We start from the raw sequence: 18,281 nt of genomic DNA on the forward strand, positions 1-18,281 counted from the left end.
CTCCACTGGGGTGGCCCCCGCCGCTCTGGGACACGCACACCTCCACTTTCAAGACCGCAGTCAGTGAGCTGGATTCTCGGAAGACGACCCAGTTCCTTATAGCCAGCAACCTGGGGCTGCTTGCTCAAACCCGACCCCAACCCCACATGCAGGACCCAGGGCTCGTGTATAGACTGAGGGAGGGGGACCAGACCTCCGCAGGGGATGCGAGGGGCACATGCCCACATGAGGGTGCATGAGGTCTCCTAAAGTTCCCAGACAGCTTCGGAGACCAAGAGGAGCTGCCCCCCTCACTCTGATAACAAACCGGAGGAGAGGGCGGAGTAACTCGGCTGGCCCCGCCTACCTTTCCTCTCTCAAATTTGTTGGTGCGGTTCTCTGACTTGCCAAGGTACCGCTCCCCAGTGTCCCCGAGGTCTCCATAGATGGTGATGTAGACCTTGGCGTCTGTCCCTGCTCCGGGAACGTTTCCTGTGAAGATCTGCACGGAGTACAGCACAACTGGGTGGGCGGTTGGACAGACAGACAGGTGGACAAACAAAGGGAAGAAAGAAAAGGCTTTGTTTAGGTTTGGTGGAACTGGCTTTGTAGGAAGTACTCAGCATGTGGCTCAGGCTTTGTCTGCTCCATCCTGCATTTTCTGCTACCAGTGGGACGTTTGCCTCTAAGAGACCCCACGGGTGAAGACTTTTCCAGCACCCCGTAAACCATCGCCCACTCCAGCCACCTACAGAGTCCAGGGAGAAAGACTCAGGAAACTGCCTGACTCACATGTATACCATGGTCACTAAATACACCTGCTGTGACACACAGAAATGTGTCTTCTGGAGTTCCCACTGTGGCTCAGAGGAAAACGAATCTGACTAGCAACCATGAGGATGCAGGTTTGATCTCTGGCCTTGCTCAGTGGGTTAAGAATCTGGCGTTGCAGTGTAGGTTGCAGACTCTGGGTCGGATCTGGCGTTGCTGTGGCTGTGATATAGGGTGGCAGCTACAGCAAGAATTGGAGCCTTAGCCTGGGAACCTCCATATGCCAAAAAAATAAAAATAAAGACAAAACATTTTATTAAAAAAAGAAAAAAAGAAATGTGCCTTCCCAATAACAATGCCAGACCCTTCTAAATGGTTAATGGAAAGATAGCCAAATATTTTTTAAAGACTAGCCTCCCATCAGTGTCCATTTTCTTATTTTCCTTTACTCTCCAAACAGCCTGCCCCCAGCGCTCCAGGGAAACCCCTCTCACCAAAGCCACAGTCACTGCCAACCTTTCCTTCATCTCTCATGGCCTTTGGAAAGGGCTCAGTAAAAATGGGTGTGTCGAGTTCTCATTGCGGCTCAGTGGTAATGAACCTGACTAGTATCCTTGAGGACATGGGTTTGATTCCTGGCCTCGCTTAGTGGGTTAAGGAGCTGTGGTGTAGGTTGCAGATGCGGCTTGGATCTGGTGTTGCTGTGGCTGTGGGGTAGGTCGGCAACTGCAGCTCCGATTGGACCCCTAGCCTGGGAGTTTTTGGATGCCGCAGGTGCAGCCCTAAAAAGCAAACATTTTTTAAATGGTGGGTGTCAGTTATTAAAAATTATTACGGAAAATAAAAATGAACAGTGTCGTGTGTTTGTTTCGCTGCTATATATGCACCAAGGAAGAATAAGGCAGCTCTTTCCCGCCTCCACCCCAGTGGAAAGGCGCATCTTTGTTTTGATGAAGGCTAGGAGTTCTTTGTCCCCTCTCCATATTCCTTTGTCCCGGGAGCTTTGGGGTCAAGGAAGAAGGGACTTTGCTGGATTATCCCCAAGGGGAGGAATACAAGTTGTGGCTTTGAGGCAGAGGTGCAAGTGGCCCAGCTGGGAGGAGGGCCAGCTTCCCCAGCCTGGGAGCAGGTGAGGGTTTGAGTGTTCCTGTGGGTGATCAGAACCCCAACCTGCACACAGAGCCCAGTAATGAGCTGCCTGGCTTATCTGGAGACTCAAAGCAGGGAGGCCTCAAGCTGAAGGGAGGGTCTTTGACAAAGCCAGGAACCACGGAAAAGCATTTCTGGCCACTCAGAGAAATGAAACGTGAGTATCGGCCGAGAGCCAGCAACAACGGTGTCACCAAGTGGCGGGAGGCCACGATGTAGGAGGTCCCCACCCAGGCAAAAGGGCCAGGCTCCTCCTAAAAGCCTCAGGATTCTTCTAAGGCTTTAGAAAAGGGCATCCCCGCTCCCTGCCATGACTAAGATGGACTTTCTTACCGAGCCTTACACGTGGGCTCCCAACCACATGTAATTAAATCAGGAGAGTAAGGTGAGCCATTCAGAGCCATGGGCCCACGCCCACGACATGGTTCCTATTCTTTCCTGCTCTCTTTTGCCTCTTTGCATGCTCTTTGAGCAGCTTTATAGGTTCCCGATTGTCTGCCCACCCTCAGATCTCTCCGGGTTCCATCCTCTGCCCTCAGCTCTCACCCAGCACGTTCAGGGTGTTGATTTCTAAGTGTCCTGAGGCTGCATCTCCAACCCAGCTCCCTCCTGTGCTTGGGAGCCACATCCCCGGGTCCACCCTGACCCGACCGACCGCAAACTCACTTCCAACCCTGAACTCCACCCTCTCCCACACCCCCCTTCCCGTCCTCCCGTCTCCGCACCCCACCCAACCCTCTGCCGACCACACCTCCTTGAGGCACAGCGAGACCCCGTCTCAGAGGCTGGTCCTCTCAAGGGGAGGAACCAGCACTGGTCACCCTTGCCACCTCTCCTCCCACCTCAATCAGCACATAATCTGGCTGGCATTTCACATTTGCATCAATAAATAAAATCTTCTCTTTGTTATCTAAAAGAATCAACATTACCCAGGTCTGTCTGGCTAACACTGACGTGGGGGTAACATTAGAAATCTTATCACAGTTTAGACACAACAGTCTGTCCCCACCCTCCTCATTTATCTTCTCCATCTATTTCCTGGCTGGGCGCTCAGCCCGGCTCCACACCTGGGTGGGACCTTTTCTAGGAGCCTTCATCACAGAGTGGAGGGCTGTCACCAGGCCTGTGATTAAATGGCCTTCCTGCTCTCCCACCACCCAGTCCTATGGGAATTAGGAAAACTGATTCAGCTTCTGGGTGCTGAGCAATGCACTTGTGCAGTCAGATTTGGCTATTTCTGGATCCTCCTCCCTCCCAGTCCCACCAAGGCCGAGCAACTCTCAGTGGAAAGATGTTTCCTTAGAAACACCGCCCAGCACAGAGTGGGTCTGTGGCATGTTATTAATACAGAACAGCCATGTGTGCTGCCAGGACAGCTTTCCAGGACATCCTATGGGATCCAAGTGAAAAAGGGAATTACCCCCCAGATTCAACAGCAAAGCAAATTTGGAGAAAGGGATATGTTATAGATGGAACACTTTTTTTTTTTTTTGTTGCTGTGGTGGTTTGTTTTTTGTCTTTTTAGGGTCGCAGCCATAGCATATGGAGGTTCCCAGGCTAGGGGTCCAGTCAGGAGCTGTAGCTGCTGGCCGATGCCACAGCCACGGCAACACAGGATCCAAGCTGTGTCTGCAACCTACACCACAGCTCACGGAAACAATGGATCCTTTAACCAACTGAGCGAGGCCAGGGATCGAACCTGTGTCCTCATGGATGCTAGTCAGATTCACTTCCACTGAGCCAGGATGGGAACTCCAATGCCTGTTTTTATCTCTAAGCAAGTGGCAACTCAGATGGAAGGAAATGTAAGGGCTGCAGCGGAGGCTCAGCCGAGGCTAAGGCCCGAGCCTGGAGCCATACCATTGGCAAGAGAAGGGAAAGCAGCTCCCAGGACCTGCTTGGAGAGGTAAGAAGAGAACCAGAAAATAGTAGTTCAAAAGCAAAGGAATGAGGGCAAGAAATGTGTGATCCGGTGGGAGCAAATTCTACAGGAAAAAAAAAAACAAAAAAAAAACCTCATCAATGAGGAATGGGCAGAGGTAGCTGGCACATAAGAGAAAAGAAACCCATGACCTTGGACACTGAAGCTGCACCCAGCCCCTGAGCACAAAGACACCACAGCTCCAGTTCTGTATAAATCTGGTATGCTTTTTGATTCATACTTGGCTAGGACAGCTGGATCCAGCAAGAGCAGAGAGGACCCAGACCTGCAAATGAGTAGCCCAATTAACTAAGCAAAGGGAGAGAACAAGGATCAGTAGAGGCCACACGTGAGAGACCACATATTTGGATGTATGATCACACTGTCAGACCAGAAAAGGATTTGAGCCCAAACCTCAGAGTGAGATAGCTGAGACTTTGAAGAATAGCCCTGCTATTTATTAGCTGAGTGAACTTTGGCAGGTTATGTAACCTCTGAGCGCCTCAGCTGCCCTCTCTACGGAGTGAAGGTAATAATAGACTCTGCCTCCTGGGTGCAAAGGCTCCACCCAGCACAGAGAAGGTCCCCTACAAGGGACACTGCTGCTGACAGTGGTGAGGGCGATGGCACAGCACTTACTGTCCAGAGGCTCCTCCACCTCCTTGTAGACTTGCCTCAAGGACCCATCTTTCATGTATTTCTCAGTGAAGATGTCATAAGGGACCAGCTCCCGAATGGTCTTCTTGTCATCCTCAGAGGTGGCAAGCCATCGATCACAAGGGAAAGTCAAGGTCTCTGTGCCCTGGGGGGAGGACGAAAGAGGCAACTGAGCCCTTCATGTGGAAATTGCCAACTTCAGTCATTCACCACCACATCAACCCTCATGGGGACCAAGGGCAAGAGTGATGGGGCCCCATTGAAAATGAATAAGCCATAGGGGAGTGCCCGCAGTCCTGCCTCACTTCCAGCAGACCCAGTCTTAAAGCACTTTCACACCAAGTCAATGGCTGGCTCTTGAAGGTGGAGTTCCCTGGGTCACTTAAAAATAGATATATGAACCCAGCCCAGAGACGCAGATGCAGTGGGCTTTTCACCTGCTCCCAACTCACTCCTACCACAACCATTACAAACAGCTGCCTCCTAGATTTAGAAATTTGTCGTTTGGGAATGTTTGCCAAGTTTTTTGGGTGCATTTCTTTTTTTTCTTTTCTTTTTTCTTTTTGTCTCTTTTAGGGCTATACCGTGGCATATGGATGTTTCCAGGCTAGGGGTTGAATTGGAACTGTAGCTGCCAGCCTACACCACAGCCACAGCAAAGTCAGATCCGAGCCATGTCTGAAACCTACATCGCAGCTCATAGCAATGCCGGATCTTAACCCACTGAACGAGGCCAGGGATCGAACCCATGTCCTCATGGATTCTAGTCAGGTTCGTTACCACTGAGTCATAATGGGAACTCCTCTGGATTTCTTTTTCTGAACTGACCTTGAATCACAGGAAGGACACACTTGGTCACTCGCTAGTAGTATGGCCTTGAGGGTGGGGAACAGAGACATGGCTGCCCAGACCCTCCTCCTTGACCCATTAAACCAGGTTCTAAAAGATGCTGCCTTGGGCCTGAGTTTTTCCTGGACCCAGAGTGAACTGGTGAAATTTTCCTTAGATGATTTTATCTCAACTTAATGAGGCTGCCGTTTCTTACAGGGAACCTGCCTTGAATCGCTTCTGAAAAGGGACAAAAGGAAACAGCAGGACAGATCACTCTGAAACTCACATCTTTATCTGGAAGGAGCCTGCGGATGTCCACGTGGGAGCAGTGCCAACCAGGATTCATGCCTGTATTATCATGGCCAATCCGAATTTTTTCAATGATTTCTCCTACATCTTCTAACTTTGGAAAAGAGAAACACACTAGATGTTGGCTGAAAGGTCCAGGGAGGTACAACCTCAACAAAACACTGCCTCCCCAGAGCATCCACCCTTGAGTCACTTTGAATTCCCACTTTTTCCAGTACCTCCCTTCTGTCCAGTCAAGCCAGCCCCCACCCTCTCTCCCCTGCATATGCCAGGTTCATACACTCCTTCTTTATTCCCACTTAAAAATCAGCCTAGACTCCAGAATCCAGTTCAACCAGCCTCTGGAAGGTTGGCTCCCCTTTCCATGGTGGAGCCCAGCCTCCTGTCTTCTGTAACTTACCATTTCGGCAGCTGCTTGGGAACTGACTTGGGCATCAGAAGGTGAGTTCTGGTTCTGCCCATGCCCCATCTTGCCAGTCTGACCTTCTTGGCCCCTAAGAGCCCCCTCTATCTCCAGCTACTCCTCTTGCATATCACTCACATTCTAGTCCTTCAAACTTCACATTTGCTCACCACAGGGCCTTTGCAAATGCTCTCTCTGCTCCTTCCCTTTCTCCTTCTTTACATAAACCAGTGTTTTCTCAGCCTTATCATTCAGGTCTCAGCTCAAGGATCACTTCTTCAGGGAACCCTCTTGACCACACTGAGAAAGTCAAATTTCTTCATGATACACAATACTATATAGTATATATGATCTACTATATAGTATATATGATCTACTATACTATATAGTATATATGACATACTCTAACCACTCCCACCAGCACCTCGCACAGTTAGAAGTTTGCATTTACTTGCATAATACCTTCTCCCTCACCACTAAAAGTCATGGAGCAGGCACCATGTCTGTTTTACTCATCACTGCATCCTCAAACCCCAGAACAGACCTCATGACCTAGGTTCTCAATAAGTAATTCTAGATATTTGCAGCAACATGGATGGACCTAGAAATTACCATACTTGGTGAAGTAAGTCAGACAGGGAAAGGCAAATATCATATGCGATCACTAATATGTGATCTAATAAAAAATGACATAGGAGTTTCCTGGTGGCCTGGTGATTAAGGATTCATTGTTGTCACTGCTTTGGCTCAGGTTCTACCCCTGGCCTGGGAACTTCCACATGTCATGGGTATGGCCAAAAAAAAGGTACAAAAGAACTTACAAAACAGAAAAATACTCAAATATTTCAAAACCAAACTTAGAGTTACCAAATAGGAAATGTAGAACAGGGAGGAGTAAAATAGGAGGTTGGGATTGACATATACATACTACTATATATGAAATAGAGAGGTAACAAGGACCTACTGTATAGCACAAGGAAATCTACTCAATACTGCGTAATAACCTCTATGAGAAAAGAATCTGAAAAGGAACAGATATATGTATATGTGTAACTGATTTACTCTGCTGTACATTTGAAACTAACATAACTTTTAAGTCAACTATACTCCAATAACATTTTTTAAAAAACAATATTGTTTGAAAAGCTGAAAAAAAGTAATGGCAGAAAGGATAAAAGAATGAGTATTTCCTCATCTGCAAAATGGATGTGACAAAGTCAGCAGGGTTCTCTCACACACAGTGTTGGATCTTAACCATCAGAGTGTGTGTCAAATTCCCCTTGAACAGAAAAGCTGATATATGCATGCTGAAGTGGGTCCCTGAAATCCAGGAGTCATAAGCTCTCACCTCTCCTGCCTGGAGCCTATGGTACAGGGCACAGGGGAGGGACTTGGTCAGGAGTGACTGACTCCTGGGTCCTCCCCTTGGAGCCCTCTAAGGAAGCAGAGAGGTGGCCAGACACAAGGCGGGGTGTCCACTCAGCTGGCATCTGCCTCCCCAGCTCTCTCTGCCAGGCTGTCCTCCAGCATCCTATCAGGTCCCAAGCCAGGGCTTCTGGGAGCCTCTTGGGTCTCTCTAGTTCTCATGTGTCATGTTCTCTGCTGAAATGGTGCTGTACATGTCGGCTTACACCCTGCCTCTTCCCTGTGGGGATGTGGGCAATCACAGGTAGGAAAGAGATGAGGAAGTTAAGGGCAGGGAATACGATAACAGCCAGGTGCCCTGGCTCATGGTCAGTGCATGGAATTCATGCCTTGAGGTTTGCTTTGGCATTCGGGAGTTCTTGGCACCTCCTCTGCAGAATTACCTGCTTGGCCTACTCCATCAAGGTACCTAAAGGAGATGGTATAGTCAGCTCTAGGGTGGATGAAGGCTCCTGATGAGTGAATGGCATCTGAATGATAGATTGAGTCATTCATCAAATGCAGAACCTCTATAACCCTCGACAGATGTGACCCAGGAATGAACTAGAACAGCTCTTACCAGTGCTTTCCTCCTCCCCACACCCCTCCAGCAGTGGGCAGGCAAGGGGCGGCCCATCAGCCTGGCTTGAGGAACCTCCTCCAACTCCCACACCCACCCACCTCCTTCCCACAACTTGTAGCCTAAGGAGCTGGGTGATCTAGTTGAGCCCCCTGACCTTCCAAGATTCAATAGACCCATCAAAAAGGGAGAGTAAGGTCTTGCTCAGCAGAAGGTAAGCACATGGGTAAGGCAACCCTTCAAGGTCACTTCTGAGTCTGAGATCATGATGGGCTTCCTTTTGTCAATGATTCTTTCCTTCCAAGTGATTGATATGGTGTCCTGTTGCTGGAGACACCCTGAGTTATTTAACAAGGTGCTATAGCTGCTGTTGCTTCTGCTGTGCTGCAGCATTGCCCTAGCTCTCCCCCTAGCAAGCTCCCCCATGTGTCATCAGAAAGATGATGTCCCCTGCAAGCCCCCAGGCTTTCTGAATCATTAAACCAAGACAGTGATTTCAGGGGGCCTTATTCTCTCAGAACAGAAGAAAACAGGAAGCTCTGGGTGAGTTGTGGTTCACAGGATCTACACTTGAGGACACTGAACTGCCAGGCACAACCTGCCTCTCCCTCTGTCCAGGGTCCCCTTTTCCTCCTTCCTGTCCCATCTCTGAGGTTCAAGATGTGTGGACCTCGGCTTCCTTTTGTCACCTGAATCATCCAGCCACTCAGTTGCAAGCAGTGATCCCTCAGGAGAGCAAGAAGGCAGGGGAGGGCTGGCCTGGATGGCGGGCCCCGGGGCTGGACTCTGATGGTCTCCAAGCCAGCAGGGACCCTAGGGTTCTCCTGAGAGTGAAAGAGTTAAGCAGAGAAGGCTCTGGAGCTGAACTGCCCAAGTCCCGATCCCACCTCTGCTGCTGGCTAATTGACACCGTGAGCACCTTTCTTAGCCCTACTTTTTTTTTTTTTTTTTTTTTTTTGGCCATTTCTTGGGCCGCTCTCGTGGCATATGGAAGTTCCCAGGCTAGGGGTCAAATCGGAGCTGCAGCCGCCGACCTACACCTGAGCCACGGCAACGCAGGATCCGAGCTGCGTCTGCAACCTACACCACAGCTCACGGCAATGTCGGATCCTTAACTCACTGAGAAGGGCAGGGATTCAACCCGCAACCTCATGGTTCCTAGTCGGATTCATTAACCACTGAGCCACGATGGGAACTCCTCTTAGCCTTCCTGTGTTGTTTCTGCTGGAACATGAGATCATTATACCACCTAACTCTTGGAGTGGTGATGAGGATTAAATGAGGTGATACACATCAAGTGCCTAGAACAAGGCTGGCACAGGGAGGGTGCTCAGTAAATATTGCCATTGTGATCTTCTCAGCTGATCCCTGTGTCTGAAGATGGGGCCACAGTGAGGGTGGAGCTTGCTTGTGAGTCAGAGGCTGAGGAGACTCTGAACCCAGTGTTATGGGCTCACAGTCAAGGGCTCCACCTCCTACCTGAAGATCAGTTAGAAATGGAAACACAGAGATACAAAGCATCTTGTTTGTTTCTAAGCTATCATACCCCCCCACCCCAACACCCACAAAGATTTGAAAATTTAAAAAAGGCAACAAATTATGGGCAAATTATAGCTGCCTATTAGGCAGACTTCATTGATAAAACTCGCTGGAAGCTATGCTGAGGTGTAATCACAGCTCGGGTGCTGACGGCATCAGGCTTGGATGACTCACGCACCGTGACATCTTGGGCGGGTGAGGTGTTGCTTTGTGTGGATAGATGAATTACCCTTGAATTTTCCTTGTTAAAAACTCCACCGAGGTGGCAACCTGCCCACAAGCACTGATGGCTCCCAAAGAAAGTGAGGAGGGAGCAGGAGTCCCCCAGGACAGACGCCACCAGAGGAGGAAGGAAGGGGCTCTGGACTTTGTCCAGAAAATAAGGGGCACATCTCCAAAGGTCCCCATTAGCAGGAGTGCCCCACTGCCCAGGCTCCTGGTTCTTGTCCTTCCCCTCCCCCTTTCAGTCTTGCTCCATCCAGTCCTCTACCCAGATCCCCTCACTCTCCTCCTGTCCCCTCTGGCCAAACCTCAAAGCACATGATGTGTTTACTTCCACCTCTGGCCGTTGGCCATGATGTTCCCTTTACCAGGAATGTCTTTCCTCCTTGTTTCCTGTCCAGGTCCAGCTCAAAGCCACCACTTCCAGGGAACTTTCTCCCTTCTCTGAACACCTGCAGCTCAGCCAGCCCCACTGTTTGCCCTCATCACCACGGGCTAGTCTACTGCAGGGGATAAAAGCACACATATTCTGAGCCCATCCCAGCTTTGAATCCTGCTTCTACTATGCCTAAGCTGTGTGATTTTATGTAAGCCACTAAACAATCTGTGCCTCAGTTACCCCATCTTTAAAGAGATAAATACGAGAAGAGTTGCTGTGACAGTTAATGGGTTAATATGGGTAAGTCCCTATGACAGGGCCTTCTTCTTTTTTTTTCTTTTTAGAGCCGCGTCCATGGCTTATGGAAGTCCCCAAGCTAGGGGTTGAAGCGGAGCTGCCACCACTGGCCTATGCCACAGCAACACCACATACAAGCCATATCTGTGACCCACATTGCAGCTTGTGGCAATGCCACATCCTTAACCCACTGAGCGAGGCCAGGGATTGAACCCTCATCTTCATGGTTACTAGTCAGATTCTTAACCCACTGAGCCACAACAGGAATGCACTGACAGCACATTTTTAACCTCAGGATCAGTTATTGTGATGATCACCAGACTCTCCCATTAGCCTCATGTGAGATCTGGGGTTTCCCAGCTGGACTGCAAGCCCTTGCAGCCACAGTCTCTTGTCTCTCCCATCCCACCTGGCACAGAGTGGCATGCACAGGGAGACACTGGACTGAGTGTACAGGATACCAAGGTGTGGACGTGGCGACTTAGATCCAGAGTAAGCACTGAACAACAAACTCTCAGACCAGAGCTGAGAGGGAGCCAAACAACATACCAAATGCTCTTCTGTATCGGCCATAGCTTGGTGAGTGAATGAGAGACACAGTTATGTGATGAATGAGTCTGGCAACCAGCTTTCCCCATGAATACCTGCCTGTTGTTGTTGGTAGCGCTGGAGATGGCCCCAGTGGAACTGGAATCATGCCTCTAGTTTCCTCCAAGCCCTAGCCACTCATTATCACCTTTGATCCAGACCCTGGTCCTGGAGGGGCAAGTTCACAGTCCTCCTGGCTACTCAGATTATACTGAGGCTCAGAGAGGTTAGATGAACTGTCCATCCCTCTCACTCGCAGCAGCCCATCAGGTGAAAGGCACATGGCAGACTCTGGAAAAAAGCTCCTTCTCCTCCCTGCCTTCAGTCCATCCCCCCCGCCCCAGTCCTGGCTCCCCCGGCAGACTGCTGAACCCCAGTACCTCCACTATAAAACGAGAGGCGGACTTCCTCTCAAAAAACAGCTTCTGCTCCCTCTTGTTGGTGCACAGGTACTTCTGCTGGGTGCACACAGCATCGCAGCCATAGATGACGATGAAGATGTTGGAGTCTGTTCCAGCGGCAAAGACATCGCTAGTATAGAGGGTGATCTCGTAAGGGACAACTAAGGGTAGGAGAAAAAGGCAAAGTCAGAGAGGAGGTGAAAACAGGAAACAAACGTAGGCAGGTCAAGTTCTTCACCAGCACCACTGCCCCAGGCCCACCCCTTCATGGAGAGCTGATACCCAGGGACCCGAACCTTCATGTGGTTGCCTAGCAACCACAGGGTGGGAGGAGGTGTCCTGTCATGCCCATGGAAATGCCCTTGTCACCTCAGACCAGAGTCTCCGTGCCTCTCACATCAGAGAGTTGGCTGAAAGCACAGGCTCTAACCTATCTGTGTACCCTGGGCAAGTCATCTACGAGCCTTGCTTTCCTCATTTGTAAAGTGTCCTCAATGTGGTCCTTAGCTGTAGACACTCTTTACACAGGAGCATCATATTTCAGGCAACAACTGCCAATCGGATGAGATAGTCTACAGTGGTGAGAATCATTTCTTTTCTCTTCCTATCCCTTGTTTCTCATCCACTGGCTCCACACGGGCCAGCCCCCTTCTCCTCCAGCACACTTTCTGATGATAACAGAGGAAGGGAAGTGTTAAAACTTCACCTAACTGTTCTGCTTCCTCCTTTCCTTTAGCTGGTAAAAGAATTACATTTACCTTCTTTTCAAGTTCGTTTGTTTTTTTATCCCCAGTCAGGATAAAATCATACGGCAATGATTTCTTTGGCATGTTAATGACTGGAGTAAGGATTGGTGAGAGGGTTGATAATGATCCCTCACTGTTAGTCCTTCCTTTATCTTTTCTCCTTTTGGGGTCTTATAACCATCCTACCTTATGATCTCTATTTTGTAGACAAGGAAAACAAACTCCAGAGAAGTCAGGCTCTCTGCCTATTTCCACCAGCTTGTTTGGGGTAGAGTGTGGAATGCACTCCCTATTTCCTTTCCTGGGGTCCAGGGCTCTGTCCACAGCCAGCATAGGACCCAGGGACTTTGGGCAAGGAGCAAGAGACCCAAATCTCCCAGGTGGGTCTGGCCTAGGGTAACACTGGATGAGGGATTGGGATTGAGTTGGGGTGGTAGATGAGGGGTTCCAGGGGGAGGCCCAGCCTTGCCATGCAAGATTCCTACATGGTGTGTACAGCCTTGTCTGAAGTTCTGCGTGGAAGAGGTCCCTGACGATGGCCCCATCATCTTCATTCTTAGCCAGCCAGCGGCCGCAGGGGAACGTCATGCACTTTCCAAGAGATGGGGCGTCCACCTCTACCCAGTCTACAAACCAGCCTGGACCCTTGCCTGAGAGAAGGAGACACAGAAGCCATCAAGGACCTCTACACAAAGGGTTTCCTGTGCATAACTTCAGGGACTCCAAACACCTTTCTCTATTGGATGGCTGGTGCCTATAGCTCCATGAACACATTATCCCTTCTGCTTCCAGCATTGCTGGAATGATTACTGTTAAAACGTGCACCATCCAGCTGAAGCTGGATCATACCCCAAGTTGCTGTCAGTGAAATTCGCAAGAGCAAAGGAGGATGGGGAAGAGATGAGGTTTAAAGAAGGAAATGGAAGTCAGATGGAGACGCTATCCCTCAGTCCCAGGGGCCAGGAGGAAGCCCTCCTTCCGCAGGGTTAGGGGATATGGTCTGAAGACCAAAAAAATAAGTCTCTCTTTTCTGAGAGAGAACAAACTGAGGCACAGCTTTTGTCTGGCTGCAGGGTCAGTGGGTCCTGGGAAGGACTGGCTCCATCAGTGGTTCTCAAAGTGGGGCCCCCAGACCTGCAGCTTCAGCATCACTTGTGAGAGATATAAACTCTTGGATCCCACCCCAGACCTACTGAATAAAAGACCATGGGGATGGTGCCCAGAAATATGTATTTTGACAAGCCCTTCCCCAAGTGATTCTGATATACATTCAAATTTGAGAACCATTGATCAGGGATTCTTAAATCTGGTTGCACATTAAAATTTCTCAGGGTGGAGGATTTGAGGAAAGCTTTAAAAATTACCAGTGTCTTGGAGTTCCCGTCGTGGCACAGTGGTTGACGAATCCGACTAGGAACCATGAGGTTGCAGGTTCGGTCCCTGCCCTTGCTCAGTGGGTTGACGATCCGCGTTGCCGTGAGTTATGGTGTAGGTTGCAAACGCGGCTCGGATCCCGCGTTGCTGTGGCTCTGGCGTAGGCCGGCAGCTACAGCTCCGACTGGACCCCTAGCCTGGAAACCTCCATATGCCGTGGGAGCAGCCCAAAGAAATAGCAAAAAGACAAAAAAAAAATTACCAGTGTCTTGATCAATTAGATCAGAATCTCTGAGTGCAGCCAGGACTCCACCAGACTGAAGGAACTGAGGAAGCTGTGTCATTGTGGAAGGCAGATGACAGCCAAGCCAACCCCAGATTCTTTCCCAGACACCCATGGGGACCTGCCCATGCTCTTCACGTTCTAAGCCAGGAACAGAAGTGAGGGAAGCCAGACCTGTGTTGTCATGGCCGATTCTGACTTTCCACAGATCTCCCAGGTCCAGGGTCTCCACTGTGAAGATTTCAATGCTGTCCCTCTCAAACTTGTCACTGTTGGTCTTGGAGGATTTCAGGAGGGTCATTCCTGTCAACCAAATGACCCCAACATGACTGGCTGGGTCAGAGACCCTCCCAAACCTAGTCGGACCATCTCTTTTAGTCTCTCCTCATAATGACCAAATTCCTGAACTTTTATCAAATTAAGACTGTGCAATTACCATCCACTGGGCATTTTGGGCATTTTCTGCATTTTTCCTTTCCTTTTTGCTTTTTGGTGTATGTCCTCTTATTGAGCTTTGCAATAACCACCCCTTCTTTTTTTTTTTTTTTTTTCTTTTTTAGGGCTGTACCTGAAGCATATAGGGCAAATGGAAATTCCCAGGTTAGGGGTCAAATTGGAGCCACAGCTGCTGGCCTATCCTATGCTGCAGCTTGTAGCAATGCTGGATCCTTAACCCACTGAGTGAGGCAGGGATTGAACCTGCATCTTCAGCGACACTATGTCAGGTTCTTAACCCACTGAGCCACAACAGGAACTCTGCAATAACCCTTTGATGTGTATATTTTTATTTTCAGTTTGCATCCAAAGAAAAGGAGACACACCCAGAAATTACGTGCCTTATCCAAGATCATCCAGGTAGACAAGTTACATCAAGGGAGATTTTTAAGAAAAAAGGAATTGCCTTTCTTTGATGGGGCTAGCTGGAAGGAATCTTTCAAGAGTCAGAGGCATGCAAGAACACACAATGAGGAAAGGATAACCACTCCAGTAAATGGTGCTAGGAAAATAGATGTCTACATGTAAAAGAATTAATTTGCATATTAACTTACGCCATACACAAAAATAAAGTCAAAATGAATTACAAATATAAACATAAGACCTGAAATTGTAAAACTCCTACAACAAAACATAGAGGAAAGGCTTTATGACACTGGCCTTGGCAACAATTTCATGAATATGGCACCAAAGCACAGGCAACAAAAATTAAAATTACCAAGTGAGCCTATATTAAACTAAAAAGTTTCTGCACAGCAAAAGAACCAATCAATAGAGTAAAAATGCAACCTATAGCATGAAAGAACATATTTGCAAACAATATCTCTCTAGGGGGTTAATCACCAAAATATAAACTCCTACAGCTCAATAATAGAAAAACGAATAAACCTAATTAAAAATGGGCTAAAGACTTAAATAGACATTTTTCCAAAGAAGACATAAAGACGGCCAACAGTATATGAAAAATGTACATTGTCACTAATCATGAGGGAAATGAAAATCAGAACCACAATGAGATAACATCTCACATCTGTCAAGATGGCTACTGTCAAAAAATCAAAAGACAACAAGTGTTGATGAGGATGTAGAGAAATTGGAAAGTTGGGAGTGCAAAATGATGCAGCTGCTATGGAAAATAGTATGAAAGCTCCTCAAAAAATTAAAAATAGAATTTCCATATGAACCCACAATCCCACTTCTGAGTCTAACAGAATTGAAATCAGATTCTTGAAAATATATTAGCACTCTCATGTTCATTTTGGCACTACTCACAATAGCTAAGATGTGGGGGAAAAAACCCACTGTTCCCCGACAGGTGAATGGATAAAGAAAATATGGTGAATACATACAATGAAATATTATACAGCATTTAAAAAGGAGATTCTCCAATGGTCTTGAAGACATTATGCTGAGTGAAATAAGCCAGGCACAGAAAGATGATACAGCATGACTCCATTTAAATGAGATACCAAAGTCAAATTCATAAAATCAAAGACTGAAATGGTGGTTACCAAGAGCTGGGGATAGGAGGAAATGGGAAGTTATTAATCAATAGGCATATAGTTTCAGTTCAGTTAAGATTAATACACTCTAGAGATCTTCTTTACATCACATAACTACAGTCAACAATAATGGACATCTAAAATTTGGTAAGAAAATAGATTGCATGTTAAGTATTTTCCCACAATAAAATAAAATAAAACAATAAAGGGAAATTTTTTAAAAAAGGAAGACAGAGGCATGACCAGGGTTTCCTTGGGAGTTTCACTGAATCTCCCAGTCTCTCTGGAAAGGAACCTGGGTGAACCCCATCCCTGCAATGCTTTCTTACCAGTGTCGTCTTGAGTGCCAAAGAGTGTGATGAAGACATTGGCATCAGTGCCCGCATTCTTCTTGTCCCCAGTCTTTATGGTCACTGAGAATGTCGTAGATTTATCTGCCAAGAGAGGAGTGTAGAGAAGTGAGTGGCAGATTGTACCTCCCATGAAGGGAGGAGGGAGAAAATGTACTGAGCACATTTCTCTGCCCATGTTGACTATTTCTGTGAATGACTTTACTTGCAGCTCATGTTGATCTGCACTTGCCTTTAGTCTGGAGACTTCCTAAAGGAAGATACGAGGTCCCCCTACCTCTGGCTCACACAGGAAACCCTCAATCAATAAAATTGTAGGATGCTTAGGGAAGACTTGGGGTGAATGTGTGGTTCAGAGGCTCATCAGCCAGGTGACTCCTCTGGATTAGGAAATTTTAGGGATGCAAGTTTCAGGGAAGGGAGCACAAAATCAGAGAACTTTTGAAAGTTCATTCCTTTCCTTGACAAAAAATATTTGTATTGAGAGTCTACAATGTGCCTGGAGGGGAGGATACAAGACTAAGTCAGAACCAGCTATAACTATTCCATTCCATTCCATTCCATTCCATTCCATTCCATCCTATTCCATTCCATTCCTGACCATAACTCCACGCAAAGCCATGTAGTTTATACCCCGCCTTATGCTAGATGTGAGAGTACGCCCCCTTCACCTCCCCATTCTTGCCATGGAGGAATGAGAGGAAGTACAGATATACTGCCAGAGAAGTAAGTGCCCAAAGCCCACAGGGGAAGGGAAGATAGAGACCTAGTGGGAGAGAGACAGAGGGGAGGGATGTTGGAGGGGAGAAGTCAGCTCTAGTTTAGGAAACCTTTCTGCTCCAGGGCCAGGTTGTTGAGGGGGTTGTTGTCACCACCTCCCCCACCCTCCTCATCCTCGCTTGGTGACAGCACATAGGACTCATCCACTGGTAACAGCTCCCTGGACAGCTGGCCGTCATCCTCCTCCACTGCCAGCCAGCGTTGACATGGGAAGTAGTACCTGTGGGGATGGGGAATGAGGAAAGGTTGGGAATGTCTTTCTGGGAGGATCTCATGAAAGAGCAGTCATGGGCTGAGAAATGAGAGACCTTCATGGGGCCCAAATGCTCCCCTGTCTGCCTGCCACAGCACTGCCTTCCCATCCTCCCTAGCCTGGCAATCACACCATTAGAATCACTTGCCTGGAGTAGATGACAAACATGGGATGTGGTTTCCCAACACCCCATTAGAAATGGCTGTCTAACAGTGCCCAGGGCATGGTAGACCCTCAGCCAGGGTCATAGTGGAGGAATCTAGAAGAAGAGGGGTTTCTGGGGACTGTTCCAGCCTTTTCCAGAATCAATCTGTTAGCCAGAGCTACTTTAGCAGAGAGTGTTGTACAATAAGAGGTGCTTCATACCTAAGGGTTGAATTATTGGATTTTAATAGAATGACCTAATTATGTTTCTGGAAGTTACAAAGACTATGGCTAAGGAGCTGGCACAGCAGACAGCTGGTGCCAACCAGGGAAGGGAAGTCCAGGTAACACTCCTTAGTGGAGAGGGTGATCCCAGTGCAATGGAGGTACCTGAATGGAAGGAAAGGCAGGATGAGAGACAAGACAGGCAGCAGAGTGCTGTAACTAAGGACTCGCCTCTAGAGCCAGACTGGGTTTGAATCCTGGCTCTGCCACTTACAGTCACATGAGCTTGAACAAGTTTCTTTACCTCTTTGTGTAAGGGTTGCCAGACCTAGCCAATAAAATCACAGGACCCAGAGTTAAATTTGAATTTTAGGTAAGCAAGGAATAATGTTCTAGTATAAGTATGTCCTATCCAATACTTGGGGCATACTTATACTGAAACATCACCATTGCTTTTCTGACATTCAAACTGAATACATTCTTTTGCATCATTTTATTAGATTCCACATATATATGATATTATATGATATTTGTCTTTCTCTGTCTGACTTACTTCACTCAGTATGATAATCTCTAGCTCAATCCATGTTGCTGCAAATAGCATTATTTCATTCTTTTTTAGGGCTGAATAATATTCCATTGTATAAATATACCACATCTTCTTCACCTTTGTGATCATGGTATCTCCCCAGACAGGTA

General features: G+C 47.9%; 1 protein-coding gene across 4 annotated transcripts in view; it reads right to left on the reverse strand.

Annotated features, from left to right (window-relative positions):
• LOXHD1 (lipoxygenase homology PLAT domains 1) overlaps positions 1–18,281 on the reverse strand; it is a 202,333-nt gene that overhangs the window by 59,669 nt on the left and 124,383 nt on the right. For all 4 annotated transcript variants that reach the window (XM_047769424.1, XM_047769425.1, XM_047769423.1 and 1 more), the window contains 8 exons: positions 17,011–17,180; positions 16,160–16,264; positions 14,008–14,136; positions 12,662–12,826; positions 11,410–11,591; positions 5,595–5,711; positions 4,460–4,622; positions 347–501 (listed from right to left, as the gene is read on the reverse strand). In XM_047769424.1, coding sequence (XP_047625380.1) covers positions 347–501; positions 4,460–4,622; positions 5,595–5,711; positions 11,410–11,591; positions 12,662–12,826; positions 14,008–14,136; positions 16,160–16,264; positions 17,011–17,180 — 1,186 coding nt within the window. Of the gene's footprint in view, positions 1–346; positions 502–4,459; positions 4,623–5,594; positions 5,712–11,409; positions 11,592–12,661; positions 12,827–14,007; positions 14,137–16,159; positions 16,265–17,010; positions 17,181–18,281 lie in introns of those variants that run through there.

Source organism: Phacochoerus africanus, chromosome 2 (genome assembly GCF_016906955.1).
Source record: "Phacochoerus africanus isolate WHEZ1 chromosome 2, ROS_Pafr_v1, whole genome shotgun sequence".
Taxonomy (NCBI): domain Eukaryota; kingdom Metazoa; phylum Chordata; class Mammalia; order Artiodactyla; family Suidae; genus Phacochoerus; species Phacochoerus africanus.